Here is a 23,457-nt window from a genome sequence, read left to right on the forward strand (position 1 = left end):
TTTGAATTAAGAATAGATGGGTATAAATTTTAAATTAAGTTAAAAACTGAATTTACATAAAATACAACAAACAGAGAATATAGAAAATCAAGACAACAACTTGAATTCAACAAAGTGATTAATAAAATAATCCGCACAATTGTTGAAATTGAACCACTGGCCAGACTAGTTCCAAGTGTTTTAAACGTGTGGGTGAAACCCGGTACTAGATTACGTATTATATATTTCACCTTTTACGTGGTCCACTTGTTTATCGGCTAATTTTCAGTTTACCTTTTATCTACCTACTTCCCTCTAATTTTATCTTATTTTGTTGGTACAACATAACTACTCCCTCCGTCCCGGTGATTTATATACAAATGGTTTGGACACGGAGACCAAGAAAAAGTGTAAAAAGTGAGTAAAGTTAGAGAAAAAATGGGTGAAATGGTGGGACCCATTTATATTTAATGATAGATTTGAGATGGTGGAGGAAAGTAGTGGGTGTAATAGTGTTTATATTATTATAGAATGAAGATAGTGGAAAAAAGTAGTAGGTGTAATAGTGTTTTATATTATTAAAAGTTACTATTTTTGGAATGTATAGAAATGATGGGACAGCCCAAAAAGGAAACTGTATAGAATTGACTGGGACGGAGGGAGTATATGTGTGGTCCATACATGTTTTAAAATTGAATGGTCAGTACTCAGGTATACTTGGCCCCGCGTCTTACATATTCTCCGATTAATGTCTATAATAACAGAGTTGGAAAAAGTGATCTCAAATACCAGTTAGTGACGTTTGATAATCTGGCATTTTCAATTTTAGGATGAAAACGTTAGATCGGATAGCGTTTTATTGTTTTAATCACAGCAAAACGCTACACTATGTAGCGTATATCTAGGGTTAACTTAATTAGACGCTAGACATGCAACGTTTTAATTAGGATTAACCTATTTAGACGTTTCACGATATAGCCTTATGTTAAGGATAACCTAACAGAACGCTGTTACAGATAAAAATACGAGATTCAACTTCTAATGCAAAGTGCACACACAAACATATATGACGTGAAAAATCCACGTCCAAACTTGTATTATTAATCTCAATCAAACCAACTTGGATACTCAAGGCTCACAGCACCCGGTATCCGCCCGCAAACGATAGCTAAATCTACATCTTGAGCACACCTATAAAACACAATATGACTATGTATATATAGCCATCTCAAACTTAGACAAATCATAATCTAATTCTAAAACATCTAAACATAATCTTAATCTAATTCTGGTTTGTAACTCAAATCAGAATCCAAATCCAACTGGGTTAATAATCAACAATCCTCTTCTAACTTTGTTACCAAAACATACCTTTTATATTAATTGTCTAAATATACAATTATTATCCTTATATATTTTGGATCACCAAAGTCCATTTTATTAGTGTGATGGGCTAATACCTAACAAACGCTAGATGAGATGTACTCCTCCATCCCACCCATTTTTTATCGAATGGGCTGTGTACGGAGGTTAAGAAATATGTATAAAGTAATGGAAAAGAGGAAGAAAAGTGGGTAAAATGATGGGACCCATTGATTTTTAATGTATAAAAAGAAGATAGTGGAGTAAAAGTAGTGTGAAAAGGAAAGAAAAGTGGAGAAGTGGTGGGACTCATTGACTATTTTTGGTAAGTTCTGAAATGTAAAGAACTGAGTGGGACACCCCAAAATGGAAAGTGTAAAGAAATGGATGGGACGGAGGGAGTAACGTTTTTGGTAAATAAACAAAATGCTACATGATGTAACGTTATTAAATGATATTTGGGTTCATTTTTCTGGAAACTGATATTTAGGGCATTAATGATGAATCTAATGATAATCAGGAGTGATCCCGCGATAGAGTTACCGGGAGCTAAGGTATATTTCTAAGAATATTTTATATTTTCTAAATTTGTTTTTAGCTTAATGAGATATGAGTTACTTTTCTCATTTCAATCTGAATTTTTATTGTGTTAGGCATGAGGATTTGAAAATTAATAATACAATGACGTGAAAAAATAAGAAAAATAATAAAAAATGATATTCATTCACATTAATTCATACACCGAAAAAAGTTTATGGAAGTATAGGATGAGACTAGTATTTATATTATAAAATTCAATTATTTATAGAAACTTTTAAAATGTAAATAATTGTAAAGAAACTAATTGGAGGGAACATAAGGTAAGGCACTGAGAAAAACACTGCAAAAACGGGAAGGATAAGAAAATGGATGATATCAGATTAAATTGAACATGCAAAAAATATATATATATATATATATATATATATATATATATATTTTTTGAAAACGATCGCACTTGCGTTACTTCTCTCCGGTGTTCTAAAAATCGACGCATTACTTCTCTTCGGTGTTCTAAAAATCGTCGATTCAGTTGAGTACTCCGTCCGACTCATTTTTAACCCCTCGGCCAATCTGAGTTCCGAGTAATCGGATTCAGAACTGATTTATTGAAAAATCAGTCAAAACTCGGTTGAACTCTGAGTACTCGAGGTCAAATCCGAGTTTGACTTCTCAATTTTTTATTGTTTTATTTGAAAATTATTTCAAAAGAGATTAAACATAAATTTGTATATGTTTTGGTCTTTTTTTTTCAAAGTATTGACATTAATTAGAAACTATATGTTTTTTCTCATTAAAATTTATAAATGATTATTATGTCAAAATTATCAAACAAGTAAATTTTATTTGAATTTCATTATTTCAAGTGTGTTATTAAAATATTAATATTATCAGATAATTTTATTATTAATCAATATATAACTATATATGAGAGAAAAAATTAATTAAAAAAAATATCCGATTAGTTATCCGATAACTCATTCCAAATACTTTCGTACTCATTTTTCCGGAATCAATCTGAGTTGAACCGAGTTTCAATTTTTACAACTTTGCTTCTCTTCGGCAATAAGGTTACATATAAAACACGAGGAGCAGCTTGATGCCATCCATGAGACCTGACAAAGAATAAGCAGCTTGTGCTAACATAATTTTATAATATTTTATTTAAACTATGTAACCTATACTTCCCAGATATCTTAAATTGCAGTGATAAGATAACTTATTACTTATTAGTGGCTCGTCTCGTCTTATGCCGTGTTTAGTCGGCCTTTTCTTTCGTGACAGTTTGTTTTTGTTACTTCCAGATTTTTATTGTTTTGATATGTTTTTTCTCTTATACCGTCAGTGTTGTAAAAAACGGGAATAGGGATGGCAAACGGGTCGGTCGAAACGGGTTTTGTAAAAACCAAACCCGAATCCGAATTTATATTGTAAACCCGAACCCGAACCCGAACCCGAAAAAACCCGAACTATGTAAATCCGAACCCGAACCCGTCGGGTTCTCTTCGGGTTCGGGTTAACCCGAAACCCGAAATAAATAATTTTTTTGCAAAAATAAGATTTTAAAAATTCAGTAGTTTAAAATAAAAATATTGCAAATTCTGAAAATTTGAAAGGAAATTATAATTTAAACATTACAAAACTATATGGTCCATTTTATTTATTTAGTCTGCTAATATGGGGAAAAAAGCACTAAAAGCAAGGCACTAAAATCATCCTGATAGTTTACCTTGTGGGTGACAAACAAAGTCAATAAGAACTGAACAGAGAACTCATGTACCGCACTGCCGCTGATGTGCCGCTGAATCGCAACTCTCAAAAGTGAGAACCGAGAAGCAGGAGGCCCGAAGCTAATTAGGTTTGGGGTCAAAGTCACAATGACTTAATAAGACTACGCACCACGTATGTACATATTAGTATATTACTAATTACTAATTACTACTCCCTCTGTCCCTCTCATTTGTTTACAGTTACTATTTTGGGATGTCCCTCTCATTTCTTTACATTACCATAAATAGTAAGTTTTTCTCATCATTACACCCACTATCTTCCCCCACTATCTCATATTTAACAATAAAAACTACTATTACACCCACTACTTTCCTCCACTATCTCAAATCTATTATTAAATATTGATAGGTCCCACCACTTTACCCACTTTTCATCTAACTTTACTCATTTTTCATACATTGTCTTGGTCTCCGTGTCCCCCTCCAATGTAAACAATTGAGGGGGACGGAGGGAGTAATATATTAATATTAATAATTTATATATATATATATATATATATATATATATGGGTTTCGGGTCGGGGTCGGGTTCGGTTTGAAATGGGTTTCGGGTTTTCGGGTCGGGTTCGAAACGGTATGCCATAAACCTGAACCCGACCCGAAAATAGTTCGGGTTTAAAAATTAAACCCGAACCCGAACCCAAACCCGAAATATTCGGGTTCGGTAAAACCCAATCGGGTCGGTACGGTTCGGGTATCCATCGGTTCGGTACAAATTGCCATCTCTAAACGGGAATCAGACTTAATCGGTAAAATCACGGAACAGAGATTAATCGGTGATTAATTGAATTGATCGGGGATTAATCGGATTAATCAGCGATTAATCGGAGATTTAATCAGTTCGGCGAAATACGGAACATGGATTAATCGGTGATTAATAGGGATGGCAACGGGTTGGATCGGTTCGGATATTTGAGATATCCAAATCCAAATTATTTTTAAAATCCAAATCCAATCGGGTTTCACATATCAAATCCAAATCCAAATCCAAGGGTTTCGGATTGGGTTCGGGTTTGTTTGGGTTTATCCAAAACCTGAATTTCGAAATTTATATAGTATTGTAAAAATATTATTTCTGATTTTTTCGCCCTCAAATTTCATTATATTTAAAACTAAACTACTTTAATAATAAAGTATTACACATTAATAAAATCTTGAACCGTATTTAATAATTTCTAAACACAAATCTTCACTATATGGAGTATGAAATTTTAAAGTAACTCATTAGTTAAACAAAGTCACTATAACCCAAGAATTTAGTAGATTTAAAATTGGAAAAAAGTATATTAGTATACATATACAGGCCAACATTCCAGGGAGGGACTCCTTATATGGAGTTACATAGTGTGCCACTATAAATCATCAATTTTATTATAAATTCTGTTATAGAATACATATAAAACGTGATTCTAATATAGAATACTATAAAATAAATCTATTTTAAGTAATTTAACACTTAAAATTTGATTAAAAAAAGTATATTTTCGAAACTGATTCTACAACAGAATTATTCTGGATGATTATTATTCTGTTATAGAATCATGTTGAGATATTGCATAATTTTAGATGATCTTTGGAATAAAAAAATTGTATAACTTCGTTTTCAGTTTAATAATCAAAATTTGTAATTATATTTCATAAAAAATATAACAGAATATATATTATGTATATATTTATAATGACGTGCTACGTAACTCCATATAAGAGGGTATGCTATAGAGTGCTACCCTACATATACATATACATCTATATATATTTGGATTTTTTTTCGGGTTTCGGGTTTGGATTGGGTTTGGATTGGATTCGGATTTCGGGTCGGGTTTTGATACGGAATACCAAGTATCCTAATCCAAATCCAAACTCGTTCGGGTCTAAAAATCAAATCCAAATCCAAATCCAAAATATCGGGTTCGGTAATATCCATTCGGGTCGAAACGGTCGGATATCCATTCGGATCGGTTTTTTCTGACATCCCTAGTGATTAATCACCTTTTAGAACAGAGTATACAGTCTATAATCATTTTCAAAACATATTCTAACTAGTTCATGAATATTTTGGATAGTTATGTAAAAGTAACGATCGCAGATATGGAGGGTACGGTCTGATCATATTAGAGAGATTCGGGAACATATTACAGAAGTGGATAACAATCGATGTTTATTGGCAAGCTTCATAACCAATAAGAAGATTAATTTCATGGCAATGCATGCATGATACTTTATCATCTATGTGTTGTAAATGATCAGACCTACTATTTGCAATTCACTCAGACTTATGCACACACTGATTTCACACACACGCGGTTATTTGAGTACTCAGTTTTCTTCTCATCTCAATTTTCAAAAGCAAATTACAATTTTCAAACACCGTTGTAGATTCTATTAGTTTAGAATAATATAAACCAACCGTTTCAAAGTTTAGTAGATTTCTTTTACCTCGGAGATCATCTGTCTAGCTGACAGAGAGCCGCTGAATGATCACAATAAACCTAACAAAAACAGTATTCTCTTCTGGAGTACTCCATGGTATAATAATGGCTAGCTTGTAATATATATGAGAGGATGATACATAAACAAAATCTCATCGACCGGAATAATTACGAACATTACAATAGCAGTGATATATACAACACATACAAGTTAATGATCTAATCATTTCCCCTTGGATATGAGACGAATCATTCTTTTAAAAGAACAGACTTCACATTGTAGCCTCAACGTTCCTTGTTGCGAGTAGCCAAACTCATGAGCGGACAATTCAAGTAATCCTACAATATAAGGATGCTTGATCAACTTAGCAGGAAGAGACACTCTTTCCATGGCCTCCATGTCCAGTCCAACCAGCACCGGAATCCGGCCTTTGGCCACCCGATTCTCATTCTCACCCTCGCTTAATCTTCGGTAATTAGGCGATGACGGAGGACTCATCTGGATTTTCTTCATGCTCAGCATTATCATCTTGGCACTGTGCTTTCAGTTTCTAACTCTTGAATTGCCGTTTTGAATATGAAAATAAATGATGCTTTATATAATGCAAGCGAGCTTATATTAAATTAATAACGTGGAAACTTCCGTGCTCATGTGTGTACTTGATTGTACACGTACGTTATGTTGTGATTTCATTACTTTAGTTGTACTATGTTCGGAGCAGCGTATTTGAATATTGGTCAGAGATTGAGCATATTTGATGAACATCTTATTGTTATTATAATTAATGGTAATAGCTAGCGTGGGATTTCTTTTGTCGAGTGTGTACTTGATTCTACACGGACGCTATATATGTTGTTTATTATGTTCCACACGATGCATGGATAACAAGTCCTCAATACAGCGTCTTTGGTGATTCTAAATACATTAATCAGGTTTGTCAACTAAAATGGGATAATTAATTTATACGTCCTTGAACTTTGACCCATTTTTGATTCGCGTCTTTGAACTAAGTTTGTCAATTTATGCATCCTCAAATTTTGTAAATTTCCAATTCAGGTCCTTCCGTCAGTTTTTGACTAACGGAAGTTAGTCAATTAGGGTTTTCAATTTGAGGGTTTTCGATTCGTTCATGGATTGATGAAATTGATGGTATGGGAAGTTTCGGGAGCTCAAACCGAACAGATTAATGTAGGTTTCAATGATGGAGGATTGCCGGAATGGTGGCAATGTCTCCGCCGGCCGGAAAATGGCCATTGATTCCGGCCATCATTCCGGCAATCCTCCGCCATTGAAACCTACATGAATCTCTTCGGTTTGACCTCCCGAAACTTCCCATACCATCAATTTCAACAATCCATTAATGAGTCGAAAACCCCCAAATTCAAAACCCTAATTACTAACTTCTGTTAGTCAAAAACTGACGGAGGGACCTGAATTGGAAATTTACAAAGTTTGAGGATGCATAAATTGACAAACTTAGTTCAAGGACGCGAATCAAAAATGGGCCAAAGTTCAAGGACGTATAAATTAATTATCCCCAACTAAAATATATACATTAATCGGGGTTCTTGGCTCACATTAATATATACAGCGTCTGTTTATTTATGATCGGAACTAATAAAAAAAATGAAGTGGACTTCACAGACGACCGATCAAAAACAGAGCCCCAACAGAACAAAAGGAAAAATCATTGATACCTCACATGAACTTGCTTCCAAAAAAAATAAAAGGCTCTGAAAAATTTGTGAGCTAGGTAAAAGCTTAGTACTTTATTTTATATTTCTCTTTATAAATTAGAGAAGATGAATAACATACAACTTGCAAGTTATACAATGTTAATCCATCTTTTGTGCATACCTGAGGGAAGCAGGTTATGTGAATGCTGGTTTGGCTTAAAAACATTATATTATACATGGAGGTTACACATTTGCAGTCATATAATGTAAAAGCATTTGAGGAATTTTTTTTGTTAACTGGACTCTCATGCAGCAGCAGATCCAGTGATTTGTTTAGCTTCAAGTGTTTTTTCATATTCTTCGATGGACTTGAACAGCTCTGAGAAGTTCCCCTTCCCAAATCCTCCGCACCCGCCCTTCTGGTACATCTGCCCTGCATCATCCTTGAGCATGCACCCTACCCTCTGAATGATCTCTATGAATAAGGTAGGCCTGCCCAGAACATATATTGATATAAAATTTCAACAAAATTGATCACTAGAAGACACACTTTAGCAGCCCTTTTCTGAAGTGTCAGTGTCAGACTTTAAAACATGAAATAAAGCAGGGAGTACAACAATAATTCCTAGGCAAGTAAGGCAAGCAAGACTTATCTACCCAAAAAATATATTAACTTGCAAGCACTTCAATAACCCAAGATATAGAACTAGCAAGCCATCTATCGTCAAAAGTCATTGTCAGACTCAAAGGCGGCAAGGTATGAAAAAAGCTAGAATTATACATACATAATTCTTACGCAAGTATATCTACATGCAAGACTTCACAACTTCTCCAAGTAACCATTCTGTAATTTAAGCATCACATTCTTTCTACGTAAGAAATATTGTAAACGATGGAGATAATTGGAAATTTGGAAATAAACATACGCACACCTGGATGTTAAAATTAATTAAGGTACTACATAAGTCCAACTTGTACCTAAAGCTGCCTGAATAATTAGCAGCATAATCCTAACTATTTCAAACTAATAGCTTCGCGCTAATCAAACAACAGTCCAAGAAAATAAGAAAAGATAGACAAATGCTCCGGTTGAGCATCTATCAATTATCACTTCACCATAGTGAATATGTCAGATTTCTACACTTAATTACTGATGACCAGAGTCTTATTCTTTTAACATGCCAATAGAACATATTTAACAGATTTTTGGACCAACACTCAAGAGAATAGGTAAATTACCTTAATCATCTCAACCTTTTTCATAATGTGTAATTAGTATCGTGCACAGCTTACATGTGCTACAAATACAATAGCTGGAGAGTGGGAAAATTATGACTCGGGACACAATATAATCTAACTACAGCCTTTAGGTGGCATTGAGGGATGGGTATAGCACCTACAGCAGGGTCAGGGTGATTCTTTTCTGGCAGACAACCTACGACTAGGTCGCCTTATAATGATTATACCCAAGCATGCCCATCCGTAAATGTAAAAAATCATCTGCTAAGCCATCGAGAAAACAATTCCAAAATACAAATATATCAAGATTATCTAGTCTCTTCAATCAGATGCATTCTGTGAGTCCTCAGTTCCTCTTCTAACTAAGGTAATGGTGTAAGTATTTACTCTTCAGATACTACATTTATGTAACTACATGGATGATAAAACATAGATCCCAGCGGTGGATCATGAGATGCTTTTATCATGTTCTATGCTCGTACAAGAAACAGACAAAGATTTTTTAGGTATGACTGGTTACCTAGATTGAGCTATAATTTTTTTCTTTTTATAACTTTGTAGGGCGTCTGCTATGAAATGCAACAAAACCACAAGCACATATACCAAGTATCAGCTCAGTTGTATATAAAAGTATTCTGCAACAACATACGAAGAATAAATGGTTAAAAACGGAGGAAACCGGGATGAAAGGGAGAAAAAGAGTTAGGGCAAGGAGGCTATTACATATTTGATGGGTTTTATTTTTTATTTTGCTCAGCCAGAAATCAGTATAGACTATTGCAACATCAATTACATAATTGAACTGCTTAAATGTATGCTAGTCTGCTGATTGCTGAACCAAGTAATGAGTGAAAAATCCAGATTTTGTATTATTGATACTAACAAAGCTCTAGGATTTAAATATCATCAACCGACATATAATAATAAAATATCTTTAGTATTAGCTCTCAACAATCTGTCAAAATAAGAATTTATATGTCTTTAGCTTTGTAGATACTAACAAAGTCAAGGGTTTTAATCTATAACAATGAGCCCATTTGGGTAGACCTAAAATAATGACTTATGGCTTACAGTAACTTAATGTGACAAGTGTTCAGCTTAAACTGTCTGTTTGGGTAATTTTATGTTATTGATGACTTATGAGTTATTAGAAAGACAATAAGAAAATAAATTTGATAGATTATTTATTTTAGTGTTGAAATTGATATTTATTAAAAAAAATCACATATAAAAATAAGCTGATCAAAAAAGTAAATCCTACCAACTTCTAGCTTGAAGTTGGCTTATTTCTAACTTTAAGCCGACTTTTGGCTTATCACACAAACAGATTGTTTTCCACCTATTTCAACAAATGCCCCTATCCCTATTTGAGCAATGCAAAGCTCTGTTTCTAACTTTATGCCTACTTTTGGCTTATTACACAAACAGATGTTTCAATAGGGACATTTGTTGATTATCCCTGAAGGCTCAAGAAAGCAAACACACTTTCTGGCCTAAAGTCCCTATTCAAACTAGCAACTGCCAAAAAGATGCACCACACTCAATTTTTTTTCATATCATTTCACTATAAACAACAAAAAGGCATTAATTAGATCTCACAAGCTCCAAAGTAGCAACGGTATAAAGACGAAGAAACTATGGTATCTATATACATACCTGTCACCTACAGGCTTGGTAAAGATTTGAAGCAATGTACCCTGATCATCCCTATCCACCAAAATCCCCAAATCTTCACACTCCTTGATCTGTTCATCACTCAACACATCCCCGACCCTATTCTTCAAATTCTTGTAATACGTAGGCGGTGGCGAAGGCATAAACTCAAAACCACCGAGGCAACTCCTCTTCCTCATCTCCCTCAAAGTCCTAAAAATATCCTCACTCACTAAAGCCAAATGCTGCACTCCAGCCCCTTCATTGTGCTCCAAGTAAGTCTGTATCTGACTCTTCCTCTTGGTCCCATACACAGGCTCATTCAAGGGCAACAGAACCATCTCCTCGTTATTCGCCAACACCACCGAATTCAACCCACTCTCCAAAGTCCCCACATCCTCCGCTGTAAACTCCGCAAATTCATGAAACCCCGTAAACCCTTTAATATACTCCACCACAGGCCCCAACTCGGTAACATTCCCCACCGCATGATCAAGTCTTCTAATTCCATAATCCAAATCCGGAAACGACGCCATCCCCTCCACCGCCTCGAATCCAGGCAAAAACAAACCCTCCTCCCTCCCAAAACTAACAAACCTCAAGACCACATCTCCGTACAACTCCACCTCCGCCAACCACGCCTGGTCGCCCAGTTCAACAGGAGCCGACGCCGGCCTGGCCCCACGCGCAACACTGGCCTCAAACGCAGCAGCCACGTCAGCAACTTCAAGAGCAATAGCCCGAACAGCAAGGCCGTGCTTGGCCGCAAAAGAGTGAAAACCCGAGGCCGAGAAAGACGGGATGGCAGCTGAACCAGAGGAAGTGGTCGTGGACGGAGAGTAAGGAGCGGTGAAGACGAAACTGAGATTCGCCGAGCGAACAAGATAAGAAGCGTGAACAGAGTTGCCAGTAGAGAGATCCGATTTCGCCACCAAAGGCATGCCGAGGCCCCACGAGAACCGCCGCGACGTGTTGGTGGCGTCGCCGCACCAGAACTCAATGTGGTGGAACCGCTTCACGGCGAAGTGATCGGACTTGGGGTTGGCGCGGACGAAGTTGTTGAAACCGACCAGCTTGAATGTTGCAGGAGAGGTGTTTGATGAATTGCTTGAGAGAATTTCAGCTTCCGATTGTTTTTTCCCCATTTTTTGGTTTCCACGCTGTGTGTTTATGTGTAAATATAACTAGTAGTGTACTAGGCAAGCAAGTATGGTATATTCTGGTAATCGAGGCACTCAATCTTATCAAGAGAATGAGCTGGCGTCTTCATCTTCACTGCCTGAGCAGTTTTTACACGATTCTTTTCGGGTCCCACACGATTCTTTTGGACTAATGTCAGGATTACACGGTATTTTTTAGATGATGGCAAAATGATTTCATTCAAATACAGTATTTAGTCTACGCCCGCTGACCATATTTTTACTCCGTTTTGAAATATAGGTTGTTTGATTTTTTTGCACGTAATTTTAAATTTTTTGACCGCATGCTTAAAATCATTGTTTTTGAAATTTTATTTTTCTGAATAATAATATCCGACATATATTTTTATTCAAAACAAAAATATTTCAAAAATAATCATTTTTAGTACGTGGTCAAAAGACTTAAAAATACGTGCAAAAAAATCAAACGACTTATATTTCAAAACAGAAGGAGTATTTCTGAATTTTCTGAACAGTATCGAGCTTCATATGTCGTCGTTTCTTTGGCAACATGATTATGCTGAGTATCTATTCTTAGTCGAACCAGATGTCCCGGGACAATAGATGATAAACCCACCAGAGCTATATAATCATGCTCGTTTAATCATGGAACTAATGTCAAAATAGTAGTGAAAATAAAGAGTTGAGCAGGAGGCCAGCTGACTACCAGAAACAGTACTCAGACGAGGCCTTGAGCTTCGCGTCGGGGGGATTGGGGGACTACAGCTTCTATATGGTAATAACTGTATCATGAAAGGCACTTTTCTCAACTTAAGTACGTCACTTTCATGTATAATCAAAATGGTAGATCACTGAGTTGTCGCTAAATAATAGGGACAGGTGAAGCACAAAGTTACATATAACAGATGCATGAAAACATAAACTTCATCAGAAGGATGTCGAAAAAGAAGTCTGCAAGGTAAAACTTTGTTTATTCACACTGTAAGTGATGCCTGATGCTGGCAAGACAAACCTTGCCCCACAACAGAAATCTTTGACGAAAGATATTGACATAGTTCAGCTATTCAATTATCCAATAAAATTTCTGCACAATCCAATTATCAGCGGAGATAGATATTTAGCTCATAATACATCTACAGGTATTGAAGAGTCCTTCTGAGCTACTGCAGAATTAGATTCCTGGTTTTCATAAAAATCCAGGGGTGCTGCACCATTGAGAAGTCTCCTATAAGATGAAAATTAAACTTTATCAGATTCCATAGAATAGTTCTTAGAAAGAAATGCAATAGCATATTTTAATCTTTTACGGTAAATTGAGCAAATTACTATATGAATTGCAGATTTTCATACTTTTCATACACAGCTCTGTGTACCACTAGGAAAATATATAAATGTGCACATTTCCCAAAGATAGGTGAGTAAGGATTGCCATAGTGAATTATAAATACAATTATGGTGTATTCCATCTTTATCCAGATATAATTTGATCTGTTTGTTTTGTGATAATATGAGCATAATTTGCTTGGCATGGATTAGCATAATATTCATACCAGGTCCCAAAAAAGGCCGCAGACAAAAAATAAAAATGGAATACCTTTGTGACAAAATATGCTTCTCGGACAAAGCCTTTTCCAATCTTTCCTCAAAAGGGGTTGCGTGCCAACTCACTTTCTGATCCTAAAACCGGGACACGATTAACGTTACCATCTTTTTGCTTCAACTACTGTTGATGGCAAAAATTAATGACAGATAAAAGGAGATACCTCTTTGTACTTGGTAGTTGAATTGGGGATTCCATTCGCATCCCACCATTTTGGTGACACGAGAGAAGTTTCATCCTCATTCCAGTGAATAGCTACTGTTCCAAGGACAGGTCGATCCCCAGGAGTTCTGCCAAAATAAGTATTATCACTGGCAAATGATACAACCCGCTGACCGTTGGCACATTGTTTGGGTGGCAGTGATTCCATACAAGATGAAAAGCTTTCTTCCACCTTCGTCCCTTCCTCAACTGAGTTGTCTGACACCCTCACTTCTGAATTAGGGGTTGCATTAGCAGCCTGCTCAAACGATTTTATCAGGTGAGCAGACTCCGGATCAGGACTCAAACCCTCTTCCATCCACACTCGTAGATGAGGAATTTTTTCAGTCAGGTCTGGAAGAGACTGTACATATTGAGTCCTAATCCTGGGATTCTTTCCAACTATCATGTTTCCTATATAAGATGGGAAAACAGTTCCAGGTGTTTGCATATCATCAGTTAGCTGAAGGGGAGTCGGGTTTGGTGACAGCTTTGATGCCCTTTCATCACCACATGATTCCGATTGCTCTGAGCTTAGACTATAAGCTTCAGATGAGGGGCTTTTCGATGAAGATAAAGACGTGTCAGAAGGGCACTTAAAACGAACAGACTTGCTTTGCACACTAGCAGCCTGACTAGCGTAATTATGTGCTCCTGTGCCGAATCTGCCAGCATCACTATCCTCAGCATTGGTAGAGATCATTTGTCCGGTTTTCGGAGAACTACATAAACATCGGGATATCATGAAAGTGTCTCACAAAAAAGTTACTAAAATTTAATGACATCTATTATGTTACATCTCTTTGAAATTCTACATATGATGATAAATCGTAAGAGCAGCATTTAAAGTCTTTCAAGTAAAATAAGGGCAAGGAGCACCTGTTAGGTCCATAAGCTGAAGAACCAGAACTGCTCACCCAATCTTCACATTGTTTACTAGGTGTAGGTGGCTGATCAGGTTCCATCTCCAAATTGAGCTTCTGAATTGAAGTGTTGGGAAGCCATGAATGGAACTTTGAGGATTCTGAATCTTCAGTAGGAGATGAATCATTCAATATATATGATGCTTTACGAATTTCAGTAGGAGTCTCTGGTAAAGTACCACAAGCTTGCAGAAACTTGGCCTGCATAAAAGCATTAACCAGTCAAATGAGTAACTGCAGAGAGATTCTTCAGCGGCATGTGACAATTCTCTCACTCATCTTCCTTCTGCAAGATGGCTGGTGAAATGCTTAATTTTCCTAATTATCTGGTCTGGGCAATATAATATATATCTTTACTTATGGATGCCTGAACTGAAGTTTTGCAATCATGAGCAGAACTGAAGATCAGCCTGATCAGCTAGTGAAAAGCCAAGCATGTATGCAAATGACTGAATTTAAGAAACGATTTCGCTAATACCCCAATCCAATAAGAATTTTGTAGGCTTAAATTAAAAATTTTAAAAACACATGGCACATTCTGTATGATTGGCGAGATGTATCATTTTTTATAAAGCGTGTAATATGAAGCTAAATGTTGTGCTTGGTTGAGATAAATCAAATTCTGAGATAACTGAATGAAATTTGTACATTTTTAGGTAGGTGCCTATAAATTCCCCTCCATTCCCAGCAATCCTAAGTGAAGTTTAGAACCAACAATTTCTCAAGGAATGCTACTTTCTTGTTCTTACTCATTTACCTGACAAACTTCACAATACAAAATTTGTAGTCCCTCATTTTCGTTCCCTCTTCCATCTATTCTTTCTCCTCCAATTTTGTTAACAAATTCTCATTACATTCTTTCCAACCAAACACAACTCAAGTTTTAGGCAACAGACATTAGAGATTGTGTAGGAGGCAAACCTCATCTCGAAGTCCTTCAAAATCAAGATCCAAACGATTACACTGCTTCTCATTGCCTGGTGAACCATTGCTTCCTTGTACAAGAAAGAAACAAGACATTCAACACAATAACAACAAGAAACACGCAACACGCATTTAGAAACAAACTACAAACACATAAATACAAAAGCCCTAAAATGTAATTGAAATTCAGCTTTATACATATATAAAACAAAAACAACTTAAATTAAAGATCCGATTTGTGTATATATATGTATGTATGTATACCTTGAGGAGAAGATAGAGAATTAAGGCGTTTGCGATTTCTCGAAACAGCAGGTTCCTGATAAAATGAATTCAGAAACATAAAATCATCAAAGCAAAGAAAACAAACAGATTCGATAAAACAATCAATTGAGTGAAATGTACCGTGTTGGGTTGCGAAACTAGAGGCGAACAAGGGCGAGAAGGGACGTCTCTGATTCTGAAACAGCCGAGCAAACAGCCCACAGTTGATCGGTAGAAAAATGCTAAGAAATCAGGCCAAGAGCTAAACATATTTGATCGCTTTGTGATTTGATCTTGTGATGTGGAGAAACCCTAGCTGGTGATAGTGTATGTGTGTTGTGAGTAGACTAGGCGTTTTTATTTGGAGAATTTGGGGACGATGAGATTATTTATGATCGGGATTTGGGGGGATAGATGGATTCCGGATGTGTGTATTTTAAATTTTGAATACGCGGGAGAGATACCGGCTTTTGGCTGTACGCATTTGCAAATACACAAGGCACTTAATAGAAAGGGTTTAATTATATATTATAATACAATATTGAATTTTTAATTTATCTGTTTCTATATATTTATGATTTATTGCATTTGAAATTAATTATATAATAACAAAAATTATAAATTATCTACCTAAAATTATCTTATACTGCTTTTGTAATACCCCGAATCCATTTTATTTGAATAATACATAATGTGTATTTTAATGTGGTGTAGTACAACCTCTATATTAAATACAAAACTCCCAACCGACATTGATAAAAGAAAAGAGCAATAATAAGAATATATAGCAAGAGTCGAGGCAAGGTTTAACAAAAACTTGTTGATTTTGGCCATGCACCCTAGAGCGCCTTGCTAGCGCCCTAGGAACGCCTTGCCAACGCCCGTAAGCCAGCAGCGCCCTGGAGCGCCTTGCTAGCGCCCTAGGAGCGCCTTGCCCTGTTTTTGTACTACATCGATTACAATATGCTATACTATTATGAATATAAGGAATGACTTGGTTTATGAGTTTGTAAATATAAGCCAGGTTGGCTCCACCCCCGTCGCTCCCCGTGTCTTGGCTCCATCCCCGTCGCTTAGGCGTCACCCTGTCGCCAGTGCAATTCTATTTTCTTTGAACCATCTTTGTACCACATCGAGAACATAATGGTATATTCTCATGAATATAACCAGTGATACAATTATTCAAGAAAATATGTAAGCCAAACGCCCACCCTGTCACCTAGGTGCAAGCGCCACCCTGTCGCCAATTCAAATTTTATTACCTTTGTACCACATCGAGAAGATGATAATATATTCTCAGGAATATAAGCAAGAGCTTAGCTATTAAGTTAAGAATATGTTAGTCGATGCAGGCGCCGCCCTGTCGCCAACCCCGAGGCGCCGCCCTGTCGCCCACTCAAATGTTATTTTCTTAAACCAATTTCTTCGTACCACATCGAGAAGGAGTAAAAGGAGGGTCACTCCTTTCCTTATATATACACAACACATGCTAGCTTATTAAAATTAGGAAGCGCCGCTGCTAAATTTGGTACGTCTACTTATTTATTCCTAATTTGTGATTTATTTTTATAATTTTGTTAGCTCAGTTATTAGGCTAGATGTAATTATAGAAGTAATATAGGCGTGACTTATGATTAATAAATGTGTGAACATTTTAGGGTATGAAGTTGTAGACTCGAGAACGTTGTGCACGGTAAGTATATACTGTACCTTTCACTGTGATATTTTATGATGTTTTGGTGAACATTTTGTTGATGATTTTTTGATGAGAAATGAGTATTCTTACATTTGTTCTGTGTGTTATGCTTCCTTTGGGAAGTAAAGTGTGATACTTCCTTCGGGAAGGAAAGCTAAACCAATTGTTTAGCTGGCCGAGATCCCCAACAGTAGAACGTGTGAACTTTTGAACGTGTTTGAATACTCATACTCATCCTGATGTGTGAAACTGTTTTGATGACTCTGATGAAATATTGATTTGGTTCACCAAGTTTTGTGAATAAAACTCATTTGAACCGTACGTATATGCTTACTGAGCTTAATAAGCTCATCCCTTTTTATGTACTAACTTTATAGGGAAGAATTTCGGAGAAGGATATTAAGGCTAATGCTAGGTGAAGAGTGTGAGCTGTTAAGTATCCAATAGTCAAGAGAGATATTCATGGAAATGTTCAAGGTTGGTCTTAGATGGAATTGTGTAGTTGAGATTCAGTTGTAAACTATAGTTGTAGTAGATTAATAGTGATTCTTCTTATCGAAGTTGATCCGATAATGGTAGTAGTTGATTCTAATTGCAATACTGTAACCTGGATGCGATCCTGTTGTTTTAGGGGGTTAAAATGTTCTCTTTTTAAACTTTTATTAATGCTTTCAGGTTTTAAATTATTTGGTTTTCAGAAATACAGTTTTTCAAAAGTGTTTTAAAAGATTTTGTGTGGTGACGTCAGGATCCAGGCCCCCGGATTCCTGGGGCTTCACAGCTTTCTTATAAAGTCAAATTCTAAATTTAAAATAAATCGGTGAGAAAATTAGGTTCACTTTATAATATTCAGTTTTAGTTTGTAAGTCAAAAGTTAGCTAATAAATTTACTATCCCAGGCATATAAATAAGTTAATTCAATCTTATAAGTAAAAAAATGGGCTAAAACAATCAATAAAAACAAGTAATCATTATATACGAAATAAGTTAATTCAATCTTATAAGTAAGAAAATGGGCTAAAACAATCAATAAAAACAAGTAATCATTATACATGAAAATAATGAAGAGGAACATTTTGAGATCATGAGAGAGGACCAATTAAACAATAAAGTTTGGTAGTCGAATTATTTGATGGGCACGTGATCATGCAACACAGAGGACTGCACAATTTCATTAATAATTACAAGACATCGCGCAAGAAAACTAACAAGTGGAGTGGAATCGACTTTATTATTTGTTGCTTGTTTGTGATTGGCATGCCTGTGTGAGCTTACTATAATGAATGTCAAATCAGTGTATATTGTGAATTAATGAAGGAACTTACTTTGTTGCAAGATAGGGATACAAAGACCGGGAAAAGAGCATTTAGCTCAACAAAACACCTTGCCACTAGCTCCTGCTCGCATGGGTTATCGTTTGTGGAGTACACAAATAGATGCAGTACTCACTTCAACCTTATTTCAACAAATAAATGAAGGGAACGGGGGTGATGGAGATTTCAAATCGCAAGCCCTTCAAGCTGTGGTTGATAATTTGAAGACGAAATTAAACATATCCTTAACTCCTACTCATGTTAGGAGCTGTATCAAGACATGGAAGAATCACGGTTCTATGATTACTGATATACGAAATTACACTAAGTTTAAATGGGATGAAGACCGAAGATGCTAATTATTCCGGTTGAAGAACTTGAAGACGGGCAGAAATATTGTAAGGTGTTAAATTCCTAACCTTTTTTAAATATTGTTTCTTCACTGGCAGAAATACTGTAAATAAGATAGGGAAATGAGGAGTTAGATTGATTGCTTTTATGTGCTCTCTGAGGGATTGTTGTTTGCGAAGAATATGGTCTTAAATGAATCATGCTATATTCTTGGCTATTGATCCTTCTTGTTCTCGAGATGCATGTATGTTTTTCTAATAGCATGATGCAGCGAAGAATTTTCACAGTGTGATAATCGAGTTTTTTGTGGATACTATGTATAACTTTGTGGCAAATTTCATAGGCTGTAATTTTATAACTAGGTGTGTTCTCGAAATTGCATAATTTTTGTCAATTGTTGGGTTCAAATGAGTGATAATTATAAGAACGTAAAATCTTAGTGGAAGATTAAGTTCTGTTCAACTCATAGTAATGCTTATACATTTTATGATCAGTTATCATAGGTAACGTGTGTTTGTAAATAGGTTGACTAAATTTGGATTATTGTATAGGAGAACCCCAATGCTTCCACGTATCTGAACAAGAGCATTGATAATTGGGATGATATAAGCACTCTATTTGCATCAAATAGAGCAACTGGTGAGGGAGCTGAGCAATATGAAGAATCAGCAGTTGCAATGGAGATGAAGAATGAACTTGGCAGCGGCGGTGCCGGTCCAGAGACAGTTTCCGGAGAGTCAAACAAGAAGGCAAAGAGAGATCGTCTTGCAGATGCAATTACTAAGTTTGTCGAGTCCTTCAGTGAGTATGTGAGCAAAGCACGTGGTCCTCCAAGACCCTCTACCAAAGAGATATATGATGTCCTATCCGTTGTTCCTTATATTTCTCGGATGCAAATCTTGAAAAGGCGTGAAAAGTTTTATGAATGGCACAGTCGACATGTTTGACATGCTTAAGAGCATGCCAGATAATGATAAATTAGATTGGGTTTTGTTACACATTAATGACCACTTCTTCATTTTAAATAATAAGTCATTTTTTTAAGTTCAGTCAAACAGTCACATAATACTTTGTGATTTTTAACTGATAGCAACCACGCCCCTACCAAAATCTAACGATTATGATTTACTCTTAAATTCAGTTTCATGTAAAATCCCACGTACAGAACCCGTCTACGTAGATAAACGAAACAAGCTGGCTTAAACTTAGAAAATGGCAAACAAAGTCCTCGGAAATTGTGGCTTACATCTTTTTGACTTCGTCTACAGTACTAGTGTTTTGTATTTATGTGGGCTGCCCAATTCCAACTTGAACTTTATGTCAATAATTAAAATAAAAAGGAACTCCAAATCGAACTCGCATTGGACACTGATGACGAACCTCGCCTCACAACCATGTGGTATTGTGTTGAATGGCCATGCACTCTCCGCCTACTGTGGCTGGATTGTGAAAACTGCTGAGACATTTATAGTTGGAAATCAAATGCGGCTAGAACTAACATTTTTGTAATTTCAGTGACTAGATTTGTCATTTTTATACTTTAAGGATTAACCTGAATATTGGAGGAAACTTGGATGGCAGATGGAGAAATAAGCCCTTTTAATATTCTTAAATCTACTCTACGTGTATCTTTGTACACAATCAAACTCAACAAAAATCTAGAATTAAATGAGCACGGTTGGATAACTCAAGTGGGCTTATTCTTTGTCGTTTCAGGTTCTGGATTCGACTCTAACTCATCTCGAGAATTTGTTAGAATAAAAAAATCTAGAATTAAATAAAATCTATTACATTTGTGGACGATTTGGCAAAATTACTATAAATTATGATATCAGATTCTTCTCCTTACTTAGAGTTACATAAACCACCTATAATAAATTGATTACCTTTAAATTTAAATGTGTAGTTGACATCTCCTTAAATAAAAAAAGGGACGAAATTTCCAAAATAGAAGAAGCCAGAAAGGGAAGATGTGACCAGCCTACAAAGACATGAGAAGCAAGTGTTCCATAAAATTTTGTCTTGCTATTCAAAAACATGGAGGAAAATATGGTAGGCCAGTTTCACAATAAAGTGCAATTTCTTGGTCACATGAAACATTGGTTGGTTGGCACTTGGCTTGCCCACCTATGCTGCATCTTGCTCACCACTCGTTCAGATTTTGCTCTAGATAAGAAATAGTCGATGGAGCATTACCATAATTCTTTTTCACATTTTTAACAACCCAACTCAACTCTCTCTACATATATAACACAACCCTCTGTAACCCATTAGTCTCCAACCAGTTTCTTGATAATACAGTTGAAGAATCAAGAATTCAAAAGTGAGTATAAATAAATGGCTTGTAATTTTGCTGTCAGGGTGATTTATTATCCCAAAGAGATTCATGGGGTTTCTGTGTTGAACACAAATAGGAGTAGAAAGAGTAGATTTAGTTGCAGGGTTATGAAGCTGTCCACTGGAGTGTCAGCTGTGGCAGCTAATCCTGTGAGGACATCAGAGGAGAGAGTGTACGAGGTGGTACTTAAACAAGCGGCTCTGGTCAGGGAAGAGAAGAGATCCAGCAGGGGTTTATGTTTGGATACCAAACGGACAGGATCTAAGTCATTTGATAAGTCTGAGAATGATGATGCTGGTATGAAGAGCTGGAATTTGTTGAATGAGGCCTACGATCGGTGTGGCGAAGTTTGTGCTGAGTATGCCAAGACATTCTACTTGGGTATGTTGTCTCAAAACTCCTCTCCTAGTTTTATTCTTAGGGATACAAGAACTAAGAACAAATTTTGTTGAATGTACAGGAACATTACTCATGACACCAGAGCGCCGAAGAGCTGTTTGGGCAATCTATGGTATGTTTTGAGAACAAATGAGCTGTTGTTTTTCTTTTGCATTAACCTCTGTCTGTCTTTGATCAAGTGTGTTTATATTACAGTGTGGTGTAGAAGGACTGACGAGCTAGTAGACGGGCCTAATGCCTCCCATATCACGCCCAAGGCTCTTGACAGATGGGAGAAGAGGCTGAATGATCTTTTTGATGGCCAGCCGTATGATATGTATGATGCTGCACTTGCTGACACGGTCTCCACATATCCTGTTGATATTCAGGTAAGCTGCACTTCTTGAAAGGAGAATTAAACACCCCGCCAGTGAAAATCAATGTAAACCAGATAGAGATATGTATATTGCTTTTAGGACTCCAAGATGATTGTATACTGTTTTGTTGTGTTTCTCTAAAGCTCGTGCATCAGCTATTTATCGAGGCTATTCACAACCTCCTTTCCATCCTTTTAGTAACAGCCTCATCACGTAGCCACTTATCAACTTATTAGATAGTGCTATCTATTTGTTTTAACATAAACCTATTTTATAGGTACATTCAAAATATACATGGCTAAGTCAAAGCCACAACTAACACTTCTTGCTAATGAATGCCATGGGAGCCTTGTTTTCTAATTCTGTTCCTGCTGTGTTTTCAGCCTTTCAAGGATATGATTGATGGAATGAGAATGGACTTGAAAAAGTCACGGTACCAGACTTTTGATGAGCTCTACCTCTACTGCTACTATGTTGCTGGAACAGTTGGACTGATGAGTGTTCCAGTTATGGGGATTGCCCCGGAATCAAAGGCCACCACAGAGAGTGTTTACAGTGCAGCTTTAGCCCTCGGAATTGCTAATCAGCTTACTAACATTCTCCGTGATGTTGGAGAAGAGTAAGTCCATTTCTCACTCACAAAAACAAATCTTTTCCCAATACTTGAAATACAAAGAAACTAAATGATATTATTCCTTGCAGTGCTAGGAGAGGGAGAATATATCTGCCTCAAGAGGAGCTTAAGCTCGCGGGAATAACACCAGAATACATATTCAAAGGAAAGGTGACTGATAAGTGGCGTAGCTTCATGAAAGGACAGATAAAAAGAGCAAGAATGTTCTTCGATGAAGCGGAGAAGGGTGTGGCAGAGTTAAGTTCAGCAAGTAGATGGCCAGTGTGGGCATCATTGTTATTGTACAAGCAAATTTTGGATGCCATTGAAGCCAATGACTATGATAACTTCACCAAGAGAGCATATGTAGGCAAAGCTAAGAAACTAGTCTCTTTGCCTTTGGCTTATAGTAGAGCTCTTTTTGCCCCTTCTACTGTAAGATAGATAGATAGTCAGGGATTATGTTACTCTAATAGCTCAATATAGATCATGAGTCCTCTCTCTATTCTTCATGTACTAGTATATATTTTGCATCTAATTCCTGTATATAATTCCAACAAATTTATTGGATCTATACAATTAAGAAATTTTTCTAGGATGGAAAAAGTGTTGATCAATTGTATTTTTTTTTCCTCTATCAAAACTTTATT

General features: G+C 36.3%; 3 protein-coding genes across 3 annotated transcripts; 1 reads left to right on the plus strand and 2 right to left on the minus strand.

Annotated features, from left to right (window-relative positions):
- Positions 1 to 7,851: 7,851 nt before the first annotated feature.
- On the minus strand, positions 7,852 to 12,005 carry LOC108227785 (4-hydroxyphenylpyruvate dioxygenase). The gene is made up of 2 exons (XM_017403126.2): positions 10,673 to 12,005; positions 7,852 to 8,269 (listed from the first exon to the last, which is right to left on the minus strand). The coding sequence occupies exons 1-2, from the start codon at positions 11,812 to 11,814 to the stop codon at positions 8,083 to 8,085; spliced, it is 1,329 nt and encodes a 442-aa protein (XP_017258615.1). The 5' UTR covers positions 11,815 to 12,005; the 3' UTR covers positions 7,852 to 8,082.
- Positions 12,006 to 12,709: 704 nt separating this feature from the next.
- LOC108226651 (protein JASON) lies at positions 12,710 to 16,202 on the minus strand. The gene is made up of 7 exons (XM_017401641.2): positions 15,883 to 16,202; positions 15,742 to 15,796; positions 15,475 to 15,548; positions 14,510 to 14,754; positions 13,593 to 14,352; positions 13,424 to 13,506; positions 12,710 to 13,054 (listed from the first exon to the last, which is right to left on the minus strand). Exons 1-7 carry the CDS (start codon positions 16,009 to 16,011, stop codon positions 12,952 to 12,954), a joined length of 1,449 nt encoding a protein of 482 aa, XP_017257130.1. The 5' UTR covers positions 16,012 to 16,202; the 3' UTR covers positions 12,710 to 12,951.
- A 5,071-nt stretch (positions 16,203 to 21,273) lies between these two features.
- LOC108227339 (phytoene synthase, chloroplastic) lies at positions 21,274 to 23,404 on the plus strand. Its single transcript, NM_001329177.1, is given in 5 exon segments — positions 21,274 to 21,820; positions 21,900 to 21,950; positions 22,034 to 22,206; positions 22,578 to 22,813; positions 22,897 to 23,404. Coding segments are annotated over 5 exon segments (1,197 nt in total). The 5' UTR covers positions 21,274 to 21,438; the 3' UTR covers positions 23,252 to 23,404.
- Positions 23,405 to 23,457: the final 53 nt, after the last annotated feature.

The sequence above is a fragment of the Daucus carota genome, chromosome 6 (genome assembly GCF_001625215.2).
Source record: "Daucus carota subsp. sativus chromosome 6, DH1 v3.0, whole genome shotgun sequence".
NCBI lineage: Eukaryota > Viridiplantae > Streptophyta > Magnoliopsida > Apiales > Apiaceae > Daucus > Daucus carota.

What these genes read in the sequence shown, in the direction of transcription:
- LOC108226651 (XM_017401641.2), bottom strand. Translation starts at nt 16,011, where the DNA reads ATGTTTAGCTCTTGGCCTGATTTCTTAGCATTTTTCTACCGATCAACT. An exon ending in TCAGCTTATGGACCTAACAG is followed by an intron (nt 14,353 to 14,509) that starts GTGCTCCTTGCC and finishes ATGTTTATGTAG; the next exon opens with TTCTCCGAAAACCGGACAAA. An exon ending in AAGCATATTTTGTCACAAAG is followed by an intron (nt 13,055 to 13,423) that starts GTATTCCATTTT and finishes TTCATCTTATAG; the next exon opens with GAGACTTCTCAATGGTGCAG.
- LOC108227785 (XM_017403126.2), bottom strand. Translation starts at nt 11,814, where the DNA reads ATGGGGAAAAAACAATCGGAAGCTGAAATTCTCTCAAGCAATTCATCA. An exon ending in ACCAAGCCTGTAGGTGACAG is followed by an intron (nt 8,270 to 10,672) that starts GTATGTATATAG and finishes TGTTCTGGGCAG; the next exon opens with GCCTACCTTATTCATAGAGA.